This window comes from Haliotis cracherodii, unplaced genomic scaffold (assembly GCF_022045235.1).
Source record: "Haliotis cracherodii isolate W230 unplaced genomic scaffold, xgHalCrac1.p SCAF_11, whole genome shotgun sequence".
Lineage (NCBI taxonomy): Eukaryota > Metazoa > Mollusca > Gastropoda > Lepetellida > Haliotidae > Haliotis > Haliotis cracherodii.
In genome coordinates, this window is record NW_027266266.1 from 45,574,432 (window position 1) to 45,594,298 (window position 19,867).

General features: G+C 39.3%; 1 protein-coding gene and 4 non-coding genes across 6 annotated transcripts in view; all 5 read left to right on the forward strand.

Moving 5' to 3' along the window:
* Positions 1–19,867, forward strand: part of LOC139455869 (espin-like) — a 56,165-nt gene that overhangs the window by 10,490 nt on the left and 25,808 nt on the right. For both annotated transcript variants that reach the window (XM_071237411.1, XM_071237413.1), the window contains exons 3-4: positions 421–549; positions 1,565–1,719. In XM_071237411.1, the coding sequence (XP_071093512.1) occupies positions 421–549; positions 1,565–1,719 (284 nt within the window). The remainder of the gene's footprint in view (positions 1–420; positions 550–1,564; positions 1,720–19,867) is intronic.
* On the forward strand, positions 9,674–9,759 carry Trnay-gua (transfer RNA tyrosine (anticodon GUA)). The gene is given in 2 exon segments: positions 9,674–9,710; positions 9,724–9,759. It is a non-coding gene; the product is annotated as a tRNA-Tyr (tRNA).
* Trnay-gua (transfer RNA tyrosine (anticodon GUA)) lies at positions 13,468–13,553 on the forward strand. Its single transcript is given in 2 exon segments — positions 13,468–13,504; positions 13,518–13,553. It is a non-coding gene; the product is annotated as a tRNA-Tyr (tRNA).
* Positions 15,592–15,677, forward strand: Trnay-gua (transfer RNA tyrosine (anticodon GUA)). Its single transcript is given in 2 exon segments — positions 15,592–15,628; positions 15,642–15,677. It is a non-coding gene; the product is annotated as a tRNA-Tyr (tRNA).
* Positions 18,796–18,881, forward strand: Trnay-gua (transfer RNA tyrosine (anticodon GUA)). Its single transcript is given in 2 exon segments — positions 18,796–18,832; positions 18,846–18,881. It is a non-coding gene; the product is annotated as a tRNA-Tyr (tRNA).

The following is a 19,867-nucleotide window of genomic DNA, read 5'->3' on the forward strand; positions in this document are numbered from 1 at the left end:
GTATAGGATTTACTATCGTCAAAGCGCTAAGGAAGCTTTCTGGAACGGCGCCCATGGCCCCTGTGTCTGAGTGGTTGGTTTTGAAAACTGAATTCACGTGACGGAATGGTTGCTGTTCTCTGAAGTTTCTGTGAACAAACACTCAAATACAGAGATAGTTTTAATTCTGTTTCCATCCACAGTTAAGAGAACCAAACAGAGATCAAAATGAAGCAGGAAAGTGAAGCGTCCTTGTCCTAACCCTAATGTCAATATAAGAAAGTCCCGGGGGTCCCGAGATTCAAATACTATAGCTGCAAACCGCAAAGACCCCAGGACCCCCTTTTATTATTAACACTGCTAAAGTTTTAACTTTTTCAAGCTTTTTGCTTGAGGTTTGTTTTTTGTTCTGTTCGATAATGTTGTGTTCCTTTCGGTCAGATCCTGTCTGTGTGAATGACCAGGACGGTATTGGTCGGACGGCGCTGACCTACGCTGTCCACTTTGACCATCCGCAGGCGGTCAACACGCTACTGGAGCAGAGGGCCGATGTTAACCTAACTGCACATGGTAAGTTTTTAAGTATCACTCTTAAAGATAAGGTCACCAAAAACAAAATATATGTTTTTAGAAATAAGGTAGTCGTTATTCTGATGATGGTAATACTTAATATAACTTTTATATAAGTTTTACATGGGTTTAGAATACCTGACTTAAGTTTTGTTTGTAGAAGCCTATAATGCTTATTTTGACCATACCATGTTTCACCAAATTCCTGCCCTGCGGCATGCAGACTCTATCATCAGGTGGGACCCGTGAAGATTCCGGGGTAGAATAGGTCTTCAGCAACCAATACTTGCCGTAAAAGGCACCTATGCTTGTCGTAAAAGGCGACTAACAGGATCGGGTGGTCAGACTCGCTGACTTGGTTGATGCTTGTCATCGATCCCAATTGCATGGATCGATGCTCATGATGTCAATCACAGGATTGTCTGGTCCAGACTCGATTATATACAGACCGCCGTCATATAGCTGGAATATTGCTGAGTGCGGCGTTAAACAACAAATCAACCAACCATCAGCAGGTGGACCCACCCTTATATGACTGAAAAACTATCATCAAACCAAACTCACCAAGTTTTGAGAAACTGATTCTTTAGAACCAATACAGCCTATTTTACCCTGCAGCTTTGTGTGGTATTTGTGTATCTCATCTCCATCATCAGCTTCAGAGGGAGTGGGCAGAATAATACAAAAACACTTTCCTTGGAATAATGATGTGTTGTCTGTCGTTTATAATGTGTAAATCGGGTTCACAAATTTATGATTTTAAAATTTCAATGTATTTAATGCAGTAGTGTTATCAGTGTTGAGAGTACTGACTGAGAGAAAAATCGGAGAGATTATCTTAAAGAAAAAAACAAAGCATTAATGCGAGTTACTTGCCTTCTTTGAATATCTATTCAAGAAATAGAGCACATAATTTTTTATGCAAAACGTTTTACATTTTTTAGTGTAATAGAACCCGGTGGGAGATGAAAAATATAAAAAATGCCTATGGCCTAATCCAGATGTCTGTTTCCAGATGGTTCTACCGCAATCCACCAGGCGTGCCATGACGCCAACCTATCGGCCCTGAGCCTCATGCTGGACTATGGGGGTGACGTCAGTATACAGGATACCCACGGGCGTGCCGCCATCCATTGGGCCGTCACCTCCCCCAGTCACGAGTGTCTAGCGGTAAGATACAGACTATTCAAGGATGGTACTGATGTGGGTAGACAGCAGTAAGAAACACTTTCGTCAGTGAACAGTAATAATTTTACTTATTAAACAGAACAAATTTGTTTTGAGATCATATTCATTCACTAAATGGTTGAACACACAAACATTCACCTTTTTGGTTAAACTTTGATTATTTTTTTCTTGAAACTTTTTTTTTTGTCCAATGCAAGTACCATGTAAGCAGCCACCGTCTCAAAGTTTAGAGTCACAAGTCAGTTGGTTGGTTGGTTTGTTGTTTTACGCCGCACTTAGCAATTTTCCAGCTATATGACGGCGGTCTGTAAATAATCGAGTCTGGACCAGACAATCCAGTGATTAATATCATGAGCATCCATCCACGCTGAAGTGAAGATCCAGGTTAGAATAGGTCTTCAGCACCCCATGCTTGCTTTAAAAGGCAACAATGCTTGTCGTAAGAGGCAACTAACGGGATCGGGTGGTCAGGCTCGCTGACTTGGTTGATGCATGTCATCATATCCCAATTGCATTGATCAATGCTCATGATGTCAGTCACTGGATTTTCTGGGCCAGACTCGATTATTTACAGACCGCCCTCATACAGCTGGAATATTGCTGTGTGCGGCGTTAAACAGCAAACAAAACAATGTTATTTAACAGTGTTAAACATAAGGAAAGAGGTCAGAGCTCTGAGGTCAGAGGTCCTGAATTTAACAAAGATCCCAAACTAAGTGTCCTTGACCTTCAAATTGAGATAAATCAATATTTTGTTGAAATTTGGCTTCTTCTTTAAGTACTTATTTTCTTAAAATCAGAGGCATTCTTCTTTATTGGTTCTGTTGTCAGTGCAATACTAGACACCTCTACAAAGACGTGACATTAACATATAATTTTATGATTTATTCGCAGATTACATCCATATATTGGCTTCAGATCAGGCCTAGATAAATTCATCTTGTCATTAACTAATGAAAAGATGTAGAGAAATAGGGAAAGGGAGGTGAAATGGGTTTAACGTTGCATTCAGACTCGTCCAGACTAATGCCAGTTTTATAGTGCTGCCTACTAAGATACCATTCTGCAGCATGACATGGATAACCCACTCAGACAAACTCAGCTGATGTTCCAAGCCAACCATCCTCGTTTTATCTCCTTAATGTCGAGGAGAGAATCATGTTGTCCACTGGTTAAAATACTAGATCCAAGGCACATGGATGCCCTGCCTTTCTGTGGTTCACTGTTCTAGTGATCGATTCAATGGAAGATTGCCCAGCCACCCTGTGATGATGCATTGATCGGTTTCGTCCAGAATTGATTGTGAGGAAATGTTCTTTTTGATATCACATTTGTTTGCAGTTTTTCCTTTGATGTGTAAATAATTACTCATTCATCAACACTATGAAATCAATACGTTTTTAAAAGTCTAAAATTTTGAAATCATGGTAAAACTATGTACAACTCTGAAGGAGCCATGTTCGTCTTTAATGGAGTTAAGACCCTTTAGTTGAGCTCTGCACACCTATAATGGAGCCATGCTCTGTTTAATGGAGCCATGCCCTGTTTAATGGAGCCATGCTTAGCCTTAATGGAGCCTGGTCCCTTTAATGGAGCCGTGTTCTCTTTTATTGGAACCATGCTTATCATTAATGGAGCCATGATCAGCCTTAATGGAGCCTAGTCCTTTAATTGAGCCATGCCCAGCTTTAATGGAGCCGTGTTCACTTATATTGGGACCATGCTTATCATTAATGGAGCTATGCTCCCCTTTAATGGAACCATGCTCAGCCTTAATGGAGCCTAATCCCTTTAATGGAGCCATGCCCAGCTTTAATGGAGCTATGCTCCCCTTTAATGGAGCCATGCTCAGCCTTAATGGAGCCTAATCCCTTTAATGGAGCTATGCTCCTCTTTAATGGAACCATGCTCAGCCTTAATGGAGCCTAATCCCTTTAATGGAGCCATGCCCAGCTTTAATGGAGCTATGCTCCCCTTTAATGGAGCCATGCTCAGCCTTAATGGAACCATGCTCAGCCTTAATGAAGCCTAATCCCTTTAATGGAGCCATGGCCAGCTTTAATGGAGCTATGCTCCCCTTTAATGGAGCCATGCTCAGCCTTAATGGAACCTAATCCCTTTAATGGAGCCATGCTCAGCCTAAATGGAACCATGCTCAGTTTTAATGGAGCCTAATCCCTTTAATGGAGCCATGGCAAGCTTTAATGGAGCTATGCTCCCTTTTAATGGAGCTATGCTCCCCTTTAATGGAACCATGCTCAGCCTTAATGGAGCCATGCCCAGCTTTAATGGAGCTATGCTCCCCTTTAATGGAGCCATGCTCAGCCTTAATGGAACCATGCTCAGCCTTAATGGAGCCTAATCCCTTTAATGGAGCTATGCTCCTCTTTAATGGAACCATGCTCAGCCTTAATGGAGCCTAATCCCTTTAATGGAGCCATGCCCAGCTTTAATGGAGCTATGCTCCCCTTTAATGGAGCCATGCTCAGCCTTAATGGAACCATGCTCAGCCTTAATGGAGCCTAATCCCTTTAATGGAGCCATGGCCAGCTTTAATGGAGCTATGCTCCCCTTTAATGGAGCCATGCTCAGCCTTAATGGAGCCTAATCCCTTTAATGGAGCCATGCTCAGCCTTAATGGAACCATGCTCAGTCTTAATGGAGCCTAATCCCTTTAATGGAGCCATGGCAAGCTTTAATGGAGCTATGCTCCCTTTTAATGGAGCTATGCTCCCCTTTAATGGAACCATGCTCAGCCTTAATGGAGCCATGCCCAGCTTTAATGGAGCTATGCTCCCCTTTAATGGAGCCATGCTCAGCCTTAATGGAACCATGCTCAGCCTTAATGGAGCCTAATCCCTTTAATGGAGCTATGCTCCTCTTTAATGGAACCATGCTCAGCCTTAATGGAGCCTAATCCCTTTAATGGAGCCATGCCCAGCTTTAATGGAGCTATGCTCCCCTTTAATGGAGCCATGCTCAGCCTTAATGGAACCATGCTCAGCCTTAATGGAGCCTAATCCCTTTAATGGAGCCATGGCCAGCTTTAATGGAGCTATGCTCCCCTTTAATGGAGCCATGCTCAGCCTTAATGGAACCTAATCCCTTTAATGGAGCCATGCTCAGCCTTAATGGAACCATGCTCAGCCTTAATGGAGCCTAATCCCTTTAATGGAGCCATGGCAAGCTTTAATGGAGCTATGCTCCCTTTTAATGGAGCTATGCTCCCCTTTAATGGAACCATGCTCAGCCTTAATGGAACCATGCTCAGCCTTAATGGAACTATGCTCAGCCTTAATGGAACCATGCTCAGCCTTAATGGAACCTAATCCCTTTAATGGAACCATGCTCAGCCTTAATGGAGCCTAATCCCTTTAATGGAGCCATGCTCAGCCTTAATGGAGCCTAATCCCTTTAATGGAGCCATGCTCAGCCTTAATGGAGCCTATTCCCTTTTAGGGAGCCTTACTCACCTTTAGTAGAGCCTTCCTCATCTATAATGGAACTAGGCCTCTTTAATGCTCTTTTACTTACTAGTTGTTGAAATTACATATATAACATATATAGCAACCAATCAAGGATAAACAAACTGATGCAGACCAATGAATGATAATAAACCCTAGGTGGTCTCCAACAGTAGATGCAGTTGTCAGTCTGTCATCAGAACTTTTGAGTCTGCTAGCCCCAACCTGTCTTATTTGCAGTAGATGTTTAACAGTGTTATTATATGGAGATTATTAGCTGAACTTATTAGACCAAACTGTGAACAGAATATTGCTAGATTCTGGGTTCCGATTTGTGGCAAAAACCACAGACTGACTAATAGGTATTTACCTCACCAAAAATTATGCCCATCACCAAAAATGAACGGGGTTTTATCTAGGATTCAAAACTAAGTGCCCTTGGCGGGCAAATGGATATTTGTTTTTCAAAAAAAATCTTAATTGGTATTATGAAAATTTTTGCTTTTAATAATTTCAAAGATATTTTAACATTTGGTTTCTTGCATTACATTTGATGCAGTAATGAATTATTGAAAAACCTCTTTCTCTTTATTTGTTTTGTTATCAGTGAAATACCAGTCACCTTGACCAAGCCATCACACTAATTATGACAACACTGACATGAATTGGGATCTTTTTATTTCAATTTGCAATTTTTTACTGACATTGCTGCAGACTTGGAGGCGGATATAGGCCCCTGAGCAGGGCTAAATGAATACATGAATGAATTACATGAATGTATGCACAAGATGTTTTTCTCGGAGTAGATCTGCCTCCATAATACAGATAACTCCACATGGCCGGACATATTTGCCTGTGGCTTACAAGGGAAGTAGTACGTAGTGTGTGGTTTACGCTAACAACTACTAACGAGATGTTGAGAGGTGAAAGGTCAGCAGGGAGTTGCTGCCCCGGGGCATGATGTAATGTAATCACAGCATCATGTTGGCATTCTGCCACACGGAAACGAAAGTGTCGAGATTGTACCTGTCACTCGCGGTGTACTGGAATCCTAAATGTGACAGTGATTGTTTCTTTGACATAGTATATTTACTCTGAATAAGATTACGTAGGATCTGAGTAAGCTTCCCCTGTCGGCTGGCTTCAACCACGGCCACCACAAGGAGTGGTTTTGATGTTTATGTTCTATATTCTCCTGTTAACAATTTATTTTATGATAAATGCTGATTTATGAAAGTTGTTTTATTTTAATTATTCTTCATATTTGGTGAAATGTGTCTGGTTATGCTGTCAGTCTGACACAGTGTAGTATGTTTTGAGTCAGATGATTAAATATAGTTAATGATTAATTTCACAGTATATATTTTATGATTAATTTCACAGTATCTATCACTGAGAAATTCACATGTTGAAAGTAAAACAAGGAAGTCATCATGAAAACAAGCGGACTTCTACTGAAGTTTAATGCCAGGGAAGTTAATTCTACTAATGTTTATTTCTATTAAAGCCTTGTTCTACTGGAGTTTCATTGTACCCAAGTTTCATTCTACCGAAGCTTAATTCTACTGAAGTTTAATTCTATTGAAGCTTAATTCTACTCAAGTTTAATTCTACTGAAGCTTAATTCTACTCAAGTTTAATTCTATTGAAGCTTAATTCTACTCAAGTTTAATTCTACTGAAGCTTAATTCTACTCAAGTTTAATTCTATTGAAGCTTAATTCTACTCAAGTTTAATTCTACTGAAGCTTAATTCTACTCAAGTTTAATACTACTGAAGCTTAATTCTACCCAAGTTTAATTCTACCAAAGCTTATTTCTACCCAAGTCTAATTCTACTGAAGCTTAATTCTACCCAAGTTTAATTCTGCTGAAGTGTAATTCTACCCAAGTTTAATCTACTGAAGCATGCAGATATCCCAAACCCCTTATATATATACATGTATATAGTAACTAGTGTAGCTAGTCCTACTTGAACCAGGCAATCATGTTTACTCTGTTCACATGTTCTGTCAGTTTTGTTCACTTCCAATTTGTAGCAAAATTATGACATTGAGATATGGTTCAGAATTATAGCCCTCAAATGCTGCTAGTCAATGAGGACTACCATCAATGAATCTTTACTTGTCCTCAGCATCATTTAGTAGTCTGGGGCCAGCAGACAAGCATGAACTGCTTCGGCTGCTCAGTGCAGGAAGGGACATAGCTGTGTGTACCAGGATGTGAGGACGTCCCACAAGGAGGAAGTGTATGTCCTGACAACTAATTTAGCCTTTCGATAACTGTCTACTTCAGTTACAAAACCTCCTCACATACTACAGGTCTGATGTACTGTTAAAGCAGTATATATATATATATATACATATATAGAACAGAATAAATGCTGATTTATACTGATATGCTGATATCATGGATATATTTATATTATATTATGTTATATTATATATAGAGAATCTCACCTGAGTGTCTTTTGATATCAAATATATCGACGAGTGTTGATATATTTAAAATCAAAAGAAATGAGAGTGAGATTTTATTTATCATCCAACATCATTCTTCCAACTTTTTCAGTTTATAGACAGTAATTAGCAGTGTTTTCAGTGTAAAAAGTACTGCTAACAGTTTCAGTAGCAGAACCATGATCTAATCCAAGCGATATCTCCTGTGGGAGCCAGTTTTGGATGATAAATAATATTTCTGATTGTGTGTGGCCTTATTCAGTACCAGTTCATCAAATTTATCTCCAATTAATAAATGTGTATTCGATACTGGGATACTATTATTATTAATATTCATCTCGTAAACAGTAATCAACTTAACACCAGGTTTATGTCACACAACAGTGCTGGACACTCTAGTGGCACGAGACTGGTCACAGTCAGGACTAGTTTGTTTTGTATCGTGTTACATTACAACTCGTCTGAGGTGAGCTGTTGACTGGATGGATTAAACTCTGGTGTTTACTCCTATTGTGTACACATTTCACATTCAACAAACTCAATTTCACCAAAGTGGTAAACATCTGAAACCTGCATCACTTCGGGCTTTCCTCCCACGTTAAGCTGACACGTCGTGATATAACTGGAATACTGTCAAAGCAGCGTTAACCCCAACTAACTCACTCAAGCAACTAAATTTTGTTTCAGTCATGAAGATCTCTCTTCGTTTTCACATCTGGTTTACGAAAGTATAGTGATTAATCGTTAATCTATTACCTGAGATGTGTTCAATATTAAATGATGTGCAATGCTTACATCATGTTCAAAATTATGTGTGTCATCGGGTCTTTGTTGTCTGTTTTATTAGTATTTTGACTCGATCCCCAGACCCGTTATACCAAAAGACGTTAAAAGATGGTACTTGTTGTTTGCCTGGCTCTCGGCATTTAGGGGCTAAATCAAGGACTGGCTGGCTCGGAGTCAGTATACTGTGTCTGAGTGGGGTATTCATGTTAAACTGCGGCATGGTATCTCAGTGAGCTAGCACTATAAAACTGGCATTAGCCCGGACTAGTACAAGCAGCCACACACACACATGTGCATGTATGTCGCTATATAAGTGCAATAATTGTGAAAGCAACATCAAACCCCATTTCACCTCCACCATCTCAAACTACGGGGACCCATCAGGGTAACATGACCCCCAAAATTCCATGCTTAACTTCGAACACTGTAACAAACACAATCTGTGTCGAACATTTTATAGAAAATGATGAGTTGAAACTTAATAGCTCCCATTTGATTAAAAGTTATTTGTTCAAACTATAAAAGCACAACATGAGTCAATCTTGGATTGTCTTGACCAAACATTGACCCAGGAATACCTCAACAATCCCTCCCTTAACACAGCCCCCATAAACACTCTCCTGGCCCACAGAATGTAGGTGAAACTGCTATGAATGCCACATTGTATTACACTGTCATTGTAATGACCTACCAAACCAACACGAACATTTATAATTCCCCGTAGGTAGACATCTGATTCAGACCAAGCAGTCAAGCAGTCACAAGATTTCTATAACTGTATTTAGTGACATACAGTGTCTTGTGTTTGGGTTCCGGATACGTTTCATTAAAATATATACGTTAAAAATACTTGTCACAAAGTGACTGACACTGAGATTCACTGTTTGAAATCAAACATGAATGTCAAGCCGTCCTTCGCGTGACCCTATAAGGATTTGAGGATTTGGGGCTTGAGATTTATATACAGCAGACCTCGAGGTCCCCCTGTTACTCGAAGACTGAAATGTGATATTTGTAGAGAGAGTCCTGGTATTGTAATTTTCTTTGGTTGCTAAGAGGTTGGTTATTGTGGAGCTGGGTGATATATAAGCAGGTCGGCCCTATGCCAGCCAGGCTACAGCTAATGGCTGTATGACGTCAATCCCTGCCTCGGCTAGTATTGATTTACAAGCCCTTCCTGTGGGCCTGCGAGAGAATTACCTGCTCTGAAGTGCTTCTCTTTATCAGCCCCGTGATAGCTCAGTTGGTAGAGCGGAGGACTGTAGAGGTTTAGCTGACATCCTTAGGTCGGTGGTTCAAATCCGCCTCGCGGGAACTTTTTGGAGTTTTGAACAAATGAATTTTTGTGTGTGTTGAGAAGTTTTACAAATGTTTTGATTTTTTTGTGGTGAGTGAAATTAATTTTTTTATTTTAACAATGGAGAAATAATGTATCAGAGTGTTCCACTTGTTTCATTAAAAATTGAATTTTCTTGTGGGGTACGTACCAGGTGTTGATATTGGAATGGGCATATAGTATCCCCTGTATTTCTTTGCTGCGGTACATGTATTATATCAGGACTGAGGCACATCTGTGGCAACATATTGATCTGAAGCAACATCTGGTTGGTATGGTTTAGGCTCTCCATATCCTTTTCTGTGTTTCAATCTCTGCCCGTCCTGAATTTTCATTCCAATGTGAAATAATAAAATGTTTTTTTCATCATAATTTTCCCTGCCGCTGTGGACATTTATGCCCTGATGTGATAAAGAAAACCTCCTACAGTTGCACATAAAAAACCCAGTTCAACTTGATCTTTGCTCGGCTATGTTTAAAAAAACTTTTTTTCCAAAGCAAAGTGACTTGATCTACGTCATAAATTAATTTAAGAGCTGTAACAAAGTGTTCTAAACTTTAAAATTCTATGAAATAAGTTACACAATTAGTGAAAAACATTTCTTTCTTTTTTCTTTTTTCTTTTTAAATTTCGCCCACCCACTCTCTTGCTGGTCGATGTTCGAGATGAGGAACACATAAAAAATATGGTTGGCCTTACTTGTATATCATTGGGTAAAGCAGACATTCTTAGGCTTGGATTTCTTACAGGAAGCATTTACAAAAAAAGTCACACACTCAATTACAGTTCGGAGTGTCAGTGATTGGAAATTTTAGTATCAATAAATTGTAGCAAAAGTGCATGATAGGTTGACATGTCGATTAATAATAAAACTAGTTGTTCTCAATGTGTACAGGCAAAGGTTTCCCATGTTGACCTGCAATGATCAATTTGATGCCATGAACTAGGCTGACCTATTAAAGCTTAAAATTAAATGTTCTGCCTTCTCATTGTCCTTCTTAACAAGACCCGTGTAGATTCCGGGGTAGAATAGGTCTTCAGCAACCTATGCTTGCCGTAAAAGGTGACTATGCTTGTCGTAAAAGTTGACTAACGGGATCGGGTGGTCAGGCTCGCTGACTTGGTTGATGCATGTCATCGATCCCAATTGTGTGGATGCTCATGATATTAATCACTGGATTGTCTGGTCCAGACTCGATTATTTACAGACCAAATAAACAACAAACCAACCAAGCAACCAACCTTCTAAACAATGGTCATCTTAATATAGATGTAAACATTTCTCTGGCAGTGAATTGTTAATTTAGTATTCATATATTGATATTACTAAAATTTTATAGATATTAATAATTTACCAATACAGCTATATAGCAATATATACTAAATAAAAACATTAGAGATTATGAATATTTGGGGGATTTTTTTATGAAATTGTCTGCTATTCACTAGAAAGAAATATTCCCACAAATATTCACGATCCCCAATATATTTTGTTCCATTTGTATGATGACGTCCCTAATTTTGGGAGTTGGTAGCTTTTCTGTAAATGAATGATGCCGTGAAAGAATTGCAGTCTGGGCCAAAACCTTTCAAGTCTACTAGCCTGAACTTGGCTTTCAGCCATATGTTTAGTTCATTTTAGTGCTATTACCATATTCGACGTAATAAGCGCCCAGGGCGCTCTCAAAATTAGAAATAGGGGGCTCTTATTTGAATATTCCTTTGGTAAAAAAAACAGAGTTGAAAGAAAAATTTTGTGGTCTATGCTGACAGCCTGAAATGTTTATGTATGTTCATTGATATGAAAAAAGAATCTTAAGACACAACAAACAAATTTTAATGTCGTATTTAATTAGCTGAGGTTACTAAACTGAACAGAATTTTGCTTGGATAACTTCATTTAGAGTGCAGCAAAAGTCAAATTCTGGAAGTAGAGTAGATGTATTTTGTTTGTTTCTTTCTTGTTTAACGCCGCACTCAGCAATATTCCAGCTATATGACGGTGGTCTGTAAATAGTTGTGCCTGGACCAGACAATCCAGTGATTAATATCATGAGCATCGATCCACGCAATTGGGATCAATGACATGCATCAACTAAGTCAGCGAGCCTGACCACCCGATCCCGTTAGTCGCCTCTTTCAACAAGCATAGTTTCCTTTTCGGCGAGCATGTGTTGCTGAAGACCTATTCTATCCCCGGATCTTCACGGGTGACATAAGAATAGTACTGCTGAATGTTAGATCTCAGAAAATAACAATAAACTAGTGGATTGTCATCTTGACCTATTCTATCTCCGGATCTTCACAGGTGACATAAGAATAGTACTGCTGAATGTTAGATCTCAGAAAATAACAATAAACTGGTGGATTGTCATCTTGACCTATTCTATCCCCGGATCTTCATGGACCAGATGTATTTTGTAAAAATTCAATTTAGGTATAACTAAACAAACTACCTTTTAAGTTGTATTGTATAATGATGCATGCTTTGAGGTATGAGATATAGAAATATGTTTAGTTTTAATCCTGTGCATACTCTTCACGCAAAAACCTTGATTTATTATCCCCCGCGCAACAAAGTTGGCGGGGGATATAGAAACGGTCTCCTTCTGTCCGTCCGTCCGTCCGTCCGTCCGTCCGTCCGTCCGTCACGTTTTGTTTCCGGAGAATAACTCAGAAACCGTTAAATATTTTTTCATCAAACTTTGCAGGTCTGTCAAGTACATGCTGAACTGGTGCCTTTTGTTATTTAGAAATTTTAGAAATTTTTATTTTTATGTTTCCATGGCAACAAGATTGACTTAGGTTCTGTGAGGGAACGGTTCGTGTACGGAGTTAAACTCATAAACTGTTCAATATTTTTTCATGAAACTTTGCAGGTTTGTCAGGTACATGCCGAACTGGTGCCTTTTGCTATTTAGAAATTTTAGAAATTTTATTTTTTACGTTTCCGTGGCAACAAGATGGACTTAGGTTCCAAACTCTTCTTTTTTTAACAATTTCCAGAAGTTCCACCTCGGTTAAAAAAGGTTAGGGTTTGTTTAGATTTAGTTATATCATAAATTCTGCAACAGGGGAGGGGGATATAGAGTCTAGCAACGTTAGTGGCAAACTCTTGTTTGTACTAGATTTATGTTAAAATACTTACGACATGTTCGTTAAGATTAGTAGGTCAGTTTGCACTGGTGGGATGAATAAAACTGTGCCTTTCACATATTTTTTCTAGTTTTTAGTCTTTATAGGGTTGGCAGGAAAAGATACCAACATATGATCTGGTACCCATCTCCTGGTTTCATGGTAGAGAATGTAGTGGTCTGTCTGTATTAAGCTGCCATGGCAACAGTGCTTACATCATGAAGTGTGTATCAGGGAAAGTATTTCAGTATCAGTATTCACAGGTGGACATTATCACCTAAAGGGTATTGATTTCCACCATGGTAGGGTGAGATAGGACAGGTGTGTTTGTTTGATTACATTGACTCATGAATTATATTCAGTCTATATATCTTCCTCCGAACAAGTTACAGAACACCCGCAATTGTGTGTTGCAACACCCACCAGCCATGACAGATTTACCGTAGTCATATGAAAAAATTGGGTGGTCTTTAAATACTTGTATAGTATATATATTTCCTCTGTATGGAAGGTTTTGAAGAGTTGAGATAATTAATTAGTGTCTCCCAGCCCCGTGATAGTTCAGTTGGTAGAGCGGAGGACTGTAGAGGTTTAGCTGACATCCTTAGGTCGGTGGTTCAAATCCGCCTCGCCGGAACTTTTTTAACATTTTGCTCAGTAGAATATTGAATTATTTTTATAGTGAAAGGTGAAGAGACAGAAACTGGTTAAATGTTTAATAGATCGTGATGTCAGTGTTTTGAATTTTGCTTACTGTATTCGATGTAATAAGCGCCCCGCTCTGATAAGCGCCCACGGCTATATTTGCTAATATATTGGCAAGTGAACAATCCCAATTAGCACCCCTTCCGATTGATCAATGTACACAAGACTTATTTATTTGTGTATAATACGCACTCATGTGTTATATGCATCCTTAATTATGGGCAATTTAATTCTGGAAAAATATATCTGTTGTATATAAACAGTCAGGCCGTCAACTTAAACCACGAAATTTATCTTTCAACTCTGTTTTTCCACCAAAATAATATTCTAATAAGAGCCCCCTATTTCTAATTTTGAGAGCGCCTTGGGCGCTTATTACGTTGAATACGGTATATGAATATTGAAGTGTTTTGAAAATGGAATGATAAATATTGAATAGTTGTTATTGTTAACTGGTGCAGTGTTTGAATCTATTGTTGCCCCAGTCAGTTGAAGGTGCTCATATGACAACAACACTCTTATTATAAACATGAATGAATGTTGTGTGAGTGAGTGAGTTGGGTTTAATGCCGCTTTTAACAGTATTCCAGTTATATCACGGTGTGTCAGCTTAATGTGGGTTGAAAGCCCGAAGTGATGCAAGTCTCAGACGTTTACCACTTCAGTGAAACCCACGAGCACGGGTATGGTGCTGACAAACCTAGAAACATAATCGGGGCTAACCGGGATTCGAACCAACAATCATAGGTTTCTGGTGTGCCCAAGGTGGCAACTCTGCACAGCGAATCGCGGCGCCTTAGACGACTGGGCCACCCGTGCCCCCAATGTTGTGTGATGTCAATAATAGCGATATTTAGGCTGAATCAAATCAGCATTTCAGTTTCAAAAATAGTGATCGAAATCATGAACAAATATCTATGGCATTGGGTCACAATAACACAATCAGCCAAATCCTCGAGACTGACCCGTGCCTTAGAGTAGTGGTTCAAATCTGCCAAGAAACGAGAAATAGATATATTTTTATAATTTTTCGGCAATAAGACAGTGGGGTTCACAAGTTAGAATTGGTCCCTATCAACCTATGCTGGTCATAAGAAGCGACCAAATGGATCAGGTGGTCAGACTTGGTTACTTGGTTGATTGCATGTCATCGTACCCTGACAGCGTCAATCGATGCTCACAATATTGATCACTGCATTGTCTGGTCCATGTCTGGTGTATTGATGAAAAGGAAAAGTTAAATTTATTTGCCTTTCAAACAGCTGTACATTTCTTATGGAAAAAGCCATTTCACCATTAGGACAGACTTTTTGTGGAACTTTTTACTCTGAAAATGAAAATGAAAAGAATGGGGTTTGTTATTCTGCCAACCAGGAATAAGTAAAATGTTGATACAACAACTCATTTGCTGCACTATCAATATAAATAAATATAAAAGTGCTATAGATAAAATCTGTTGGAAATTTTACCAATTTTTTTTTTTAAATAAATAATAATAATGTACAAAAAAGTGTGGCTTTATATTTCTGAAGAACTGCCACTACATATATATGACAAAATATGAAAGTTTGATTTAAACAAAGGCAGAATCTTTGAAAGGGTTATGAGATTCATTTTCAGACATAATTAACACCAGTGCACTTTAAATCTTGCAATGAAAAGAATGATGAAAACATGGACCTATATAACAAGTTATACAAGTCCGTGATGAAAATAAAATAAATAAAATTCAAAGAACTTCAAAGAAATCACAATTTCATTATGAAGAACATGTTCACAGTTGCGATGTGTGTTGAGTACGTATGTTACGTCATGTGGAGTGTATGGTGTGGGTGAAGCTGTGGACGCTGTAGCGTGTGTGTGTGCGTGTTGTCATCAATAGGCAGGCAGGATGATTGATCTGAGTCATCCCATGGAAGTGTTGTGGATCTTTAACACTGCATCTGTCGTGTGATGGGACTCTCCCAGCCCCGTGATAGCTCAGTTGGTAGAGCGGAGGACTGTAGAGGTTTAGCTGACATCCTTAGGTCGGTGGTTCAAATCCGCCTCGCGGGAACTTTTGAGAAAAGTTATCGTAGACTCAGTTTTTGACTAATTAACATGTGTCGACATATATTTTCGCAAACTTTTGTAGATCTAAGTCTTTGTTATGTCTTTTCAGATTTGCTCACATAAATATTTTGAAATATTTTTATGGTGAAAGGTAAATAGATGCCAACATGAATAGGTTAATTGTTTCAGTAAATTGTCAGTCAGTCAGTCAGTCAGTCAGTCAGTCAGTTAGTCAGATATGTTATACAGATTATTGTGTGTTCATAGTGTGTTTATGTAGCGTTAATCATGTGTTAAGTTTGAAAAAATGTATTATACTCTAAGTCTCTCAGGATTCCGTGAATGGGTTTTTCAGAGTGGCTTCAGAATACCTTTTTCTTACTGGCATTGAAAAGCTTCACTGTCGATATGAGAAGTGTATTGAAAAGCAGGGAGATTATGTTGAAAAATAAAATTGAAAATACTTTCACAATTGTTGGTTTTGTTTGTTAGGCTAAGAACATTTTGACCAGCCCTCGTATTTGCTAAACTATGTAAATATTTAACAAGATCTCATGACAATTAGATTTGTGTTACACAAATTGAGATTAATAGCCGAGTGTGTTTTCAAAGACTTACATAATATATTTTTATTTATAATACCTGATATTTACGATATACTAACACATGAGAGTAATAATCCCTTTTTCATATAATGTCATTCTACAAATGATTGTGTATGAATACAATGTTTGAGTGAACCGCCCTTGGGTGTGTAGCCGACATTACATTGATGTATGCAGCTTAAAAGTAGTTCCTGATAGGTGACCTCATTTGCATAGATATCAACTTTATTGGACTGGTTTATCACACAATAACTCCCATGAAGATCTGGGTTAGAATAGGGCGTCAGCAACCCATGCTTGTCAGAAGAGGAGACGAAGATGTCCTGACTTCATTGATGCATGTTATCGTATCCCAATTGGGTGGATTGATGCTGACATGATGTCATTCACTGGATTGTTTGGTCCAAGAATGGATGATGTCAGGTCCCAGACAGTATTATGTCTGGTCCAACATGGGATGATGTCAGGTCCTAGACGGGATGATGTCAGGTCCTAGATGGGATGATGTCAGGTCCTAGATGGAATGATGTCAGGTCCTAGATGGAATGATGTCAGGTCCTAGACGGGATGATGTCAGGTCCTAGACGGTATGCTTTCAAGTCCTAGCCTAGATGGAATGATGTCAATTCCTAAATGGGATGATGTCAGGTCCTAGACGTGATGGTGTCTGGTCCTAGACGTAATGATGTCTGGTCCTAGATGGGATGATGTCAGGTCCTAGACGGTATGACTTCAGGTCCTAGCCTAGATGGGATGATGTCAGGTCCTAGATGGGATGATGTCAGGTCCTAGATGGGATGATGTCAGGTCCTAGATGGAATGATGTCAGTTCCATGATGGGATTATGTCAGGTCCTAGACGGGATGATGTCAGGTCCTAGATGGGATGATGTCAGGTCCTAGAAGGGGATGATGTCAGGTCCTAGAAGGGATGATGTCAGGTTCTAGATGAGATGATGTCAGGTCCTAGATGGGATGATGTCTGGTCCAACATGGGATTATATCAGGTCCTAGACTGGATGATGTCAGGTCCTAGAAGGGGATGATGTCAGGTCCTAGACGTGATGATGTCAGGTCCTAGATGGAATGAAGTCAGGTCCTAGATGGGATGATGTCAGTTCCTTCATGGGATGATGTCAGGTCCTAGACGGTATGACTTCAGGTCCTAGATGGGATGATGTCAGGTCCTAGATGGGATGATGTCAGGTCCTAGATGGGATGATGTCAGGTCCTTGACGGGATGATGTCAGGTTCTAGATGGGATGATGTCAGGTCCTAGACGGGGGCATGTCTCCTTGACGGGATGATGTCAGGTCCTTGACAGGATGATGTCAGGTCCTTGACAGGATGTCAGGTCCTAGACGGGATGATGTCAGGTCCTAGACAGGATGATGTCAGGTCCTAGCCTAGATGGGATGATGTCAGGTCCTAGATGGGATGATGTCAGGTCCTAGCCTAGATGGGATGATGATAGGACAGAATGATGAGACAGACAGGAGGGTCTTCGTGCAGCCCATTGTTAGTCCCTACCTCAAATATTCATGTGGGATTGTTAACATTGTCTTGAGCTAATGAAATTGATTGGCAGTTTGCCACTGAGTGACCTGCCAATATACCAATATGCCGTGTTACCTCTAAAAAAAGCTTGGACATTGCTCAACACTGGGTCCCCAGTACAGGCAGAGACTGAGATACACTGGGTTGATACATGAATTTCAGTAATACCTGTGTAATGCCTGATAATACACTACTTCCTCATGTGTAAGTCTCTGTGTGTACATGGTCCTGTCAATTAGCATCCAGTATTGGAGGAAGTACGGTACTTTATCTTGTGTACATAATGCCCTCATGTGTGTACAGGGTGATATTAGCAACAGACACGATCCTGTCAATTAGCGTTCAGTATTAGAGGAAGTACGGTACTTTATCTTGTGTACATAATGCCCTCCTGTGTGTACAGAGTGATATTAGTAACAGACACGATCCTGTCAATTAGCGTTCAGTATTAGAGGAAGTACGGTACTTTATCTTGTGTACATAATGCCCTCCTGTGTGTACAGAGTGATATTAGTAACAGACACGATCCTGTCAATTAGCGTTCAGTATTAGAGGAAGTACGGTACTTTATCTTGTGTACATAATGCCCTCATGTGTGTACAGGGTGATATTAGTAACAGACACGATCCTGTCAATTAGCGTTCAGTATTAGAGGAAGTACGGTACTTTATCTTGTGTACATAATGCCCTCCTGTGTGTACAGAGTGATATTAGTAACAGACACGATCCTGTCAATTAGCGTTCAGTATTAGAGGAAGTACGGTACTTTATCTTGTGTACATAATGCCCTCCTGTGTGTACAGAGTGATATTAGTAACAGACACGATCCTGTCAATTAGCGTCATAATGTCAACAACTCTAACAGGTTATAGCCGTCATGTGAGGTACACAGGTATATATCGTGAGCTGTCAGTCTTGTCTCTTTGGTAGATGTATTGTGGGTAATGCTTATCTCCCAGCCCCGTGATAGCTCAGTTGGTAGAGCGGAGGACTGTAGAGGTTAAGCTGACATCCTTAGCTCGGTGGTTCAAATCCGCCTCGCGGGAACTTTTGAGAACTTTTGAGAAAGTCTTTATGTTGTTTAATGATTTTAATGTTTTCAGATATATTATTTTCAGCAACTTTTGTAGATCTAGGTCTAAGTCTTTGTTATGTGTTTAAAATCTTGAAGAAAACTCATTTTGGAAAGACTCAATGTTTTTTCATGACATCTAGTTTAGTATTCTGCTGTGTGCATATACAGTTGCTACTGTTGTTTTATGTTGCTACATAGATGTACTACAGGTGCTACATAGATGTACTACAGTTGCTACATAGATGTACTACAGATGTACTAGTTCCTACATAGATGTACTAGAGATGTACCACAGTTGTTCTACAGTTGTACTAGTTGCTACATAGATGTACTACAGTTGCTACATAGATGTACTACAGTTGCTACATAGATGTACTACAGATGTACTAGTTCCTACATAGATGTACTAGAGATGTACCACAGTTGTTCTACAGTTGTACTAGTTGCTACATAGATGTACTACAGTTGCTACATAGATGTACTACAGTTGCTACATATATGTATTACAGATGCACTACAGTTGCTACATAGATGTACTACAGATATACTAATATTACTACAGTTGCTACACAGATGTACTACAGTTGCTTCATAGATGTACTACAGTTGCTAGATAGATGTACTACAGTTGCTAAATAGATGTACTACATATTACTACAGTTGCTACATAGATGTAATACAGATGTACTACAGTTGCTACATAGATGTTCTACAGATGTACTACATATTACTACAGTTGCTACACAGATGTACTACTAATGTTCTACAGTTGTTACATCGATGTACTACAGTTGCTACATATGCTACTACAGTTGCTACATAGATGTACTACAGATGTACTACAGTTGCTGCATAGATGTACTACAGTTGCTACATAGATGTACTACAGTTGCTACATAGATGTACTACAGATGTACTACAGTTGCTACATAAATGTACTACAGATGCACTACACAT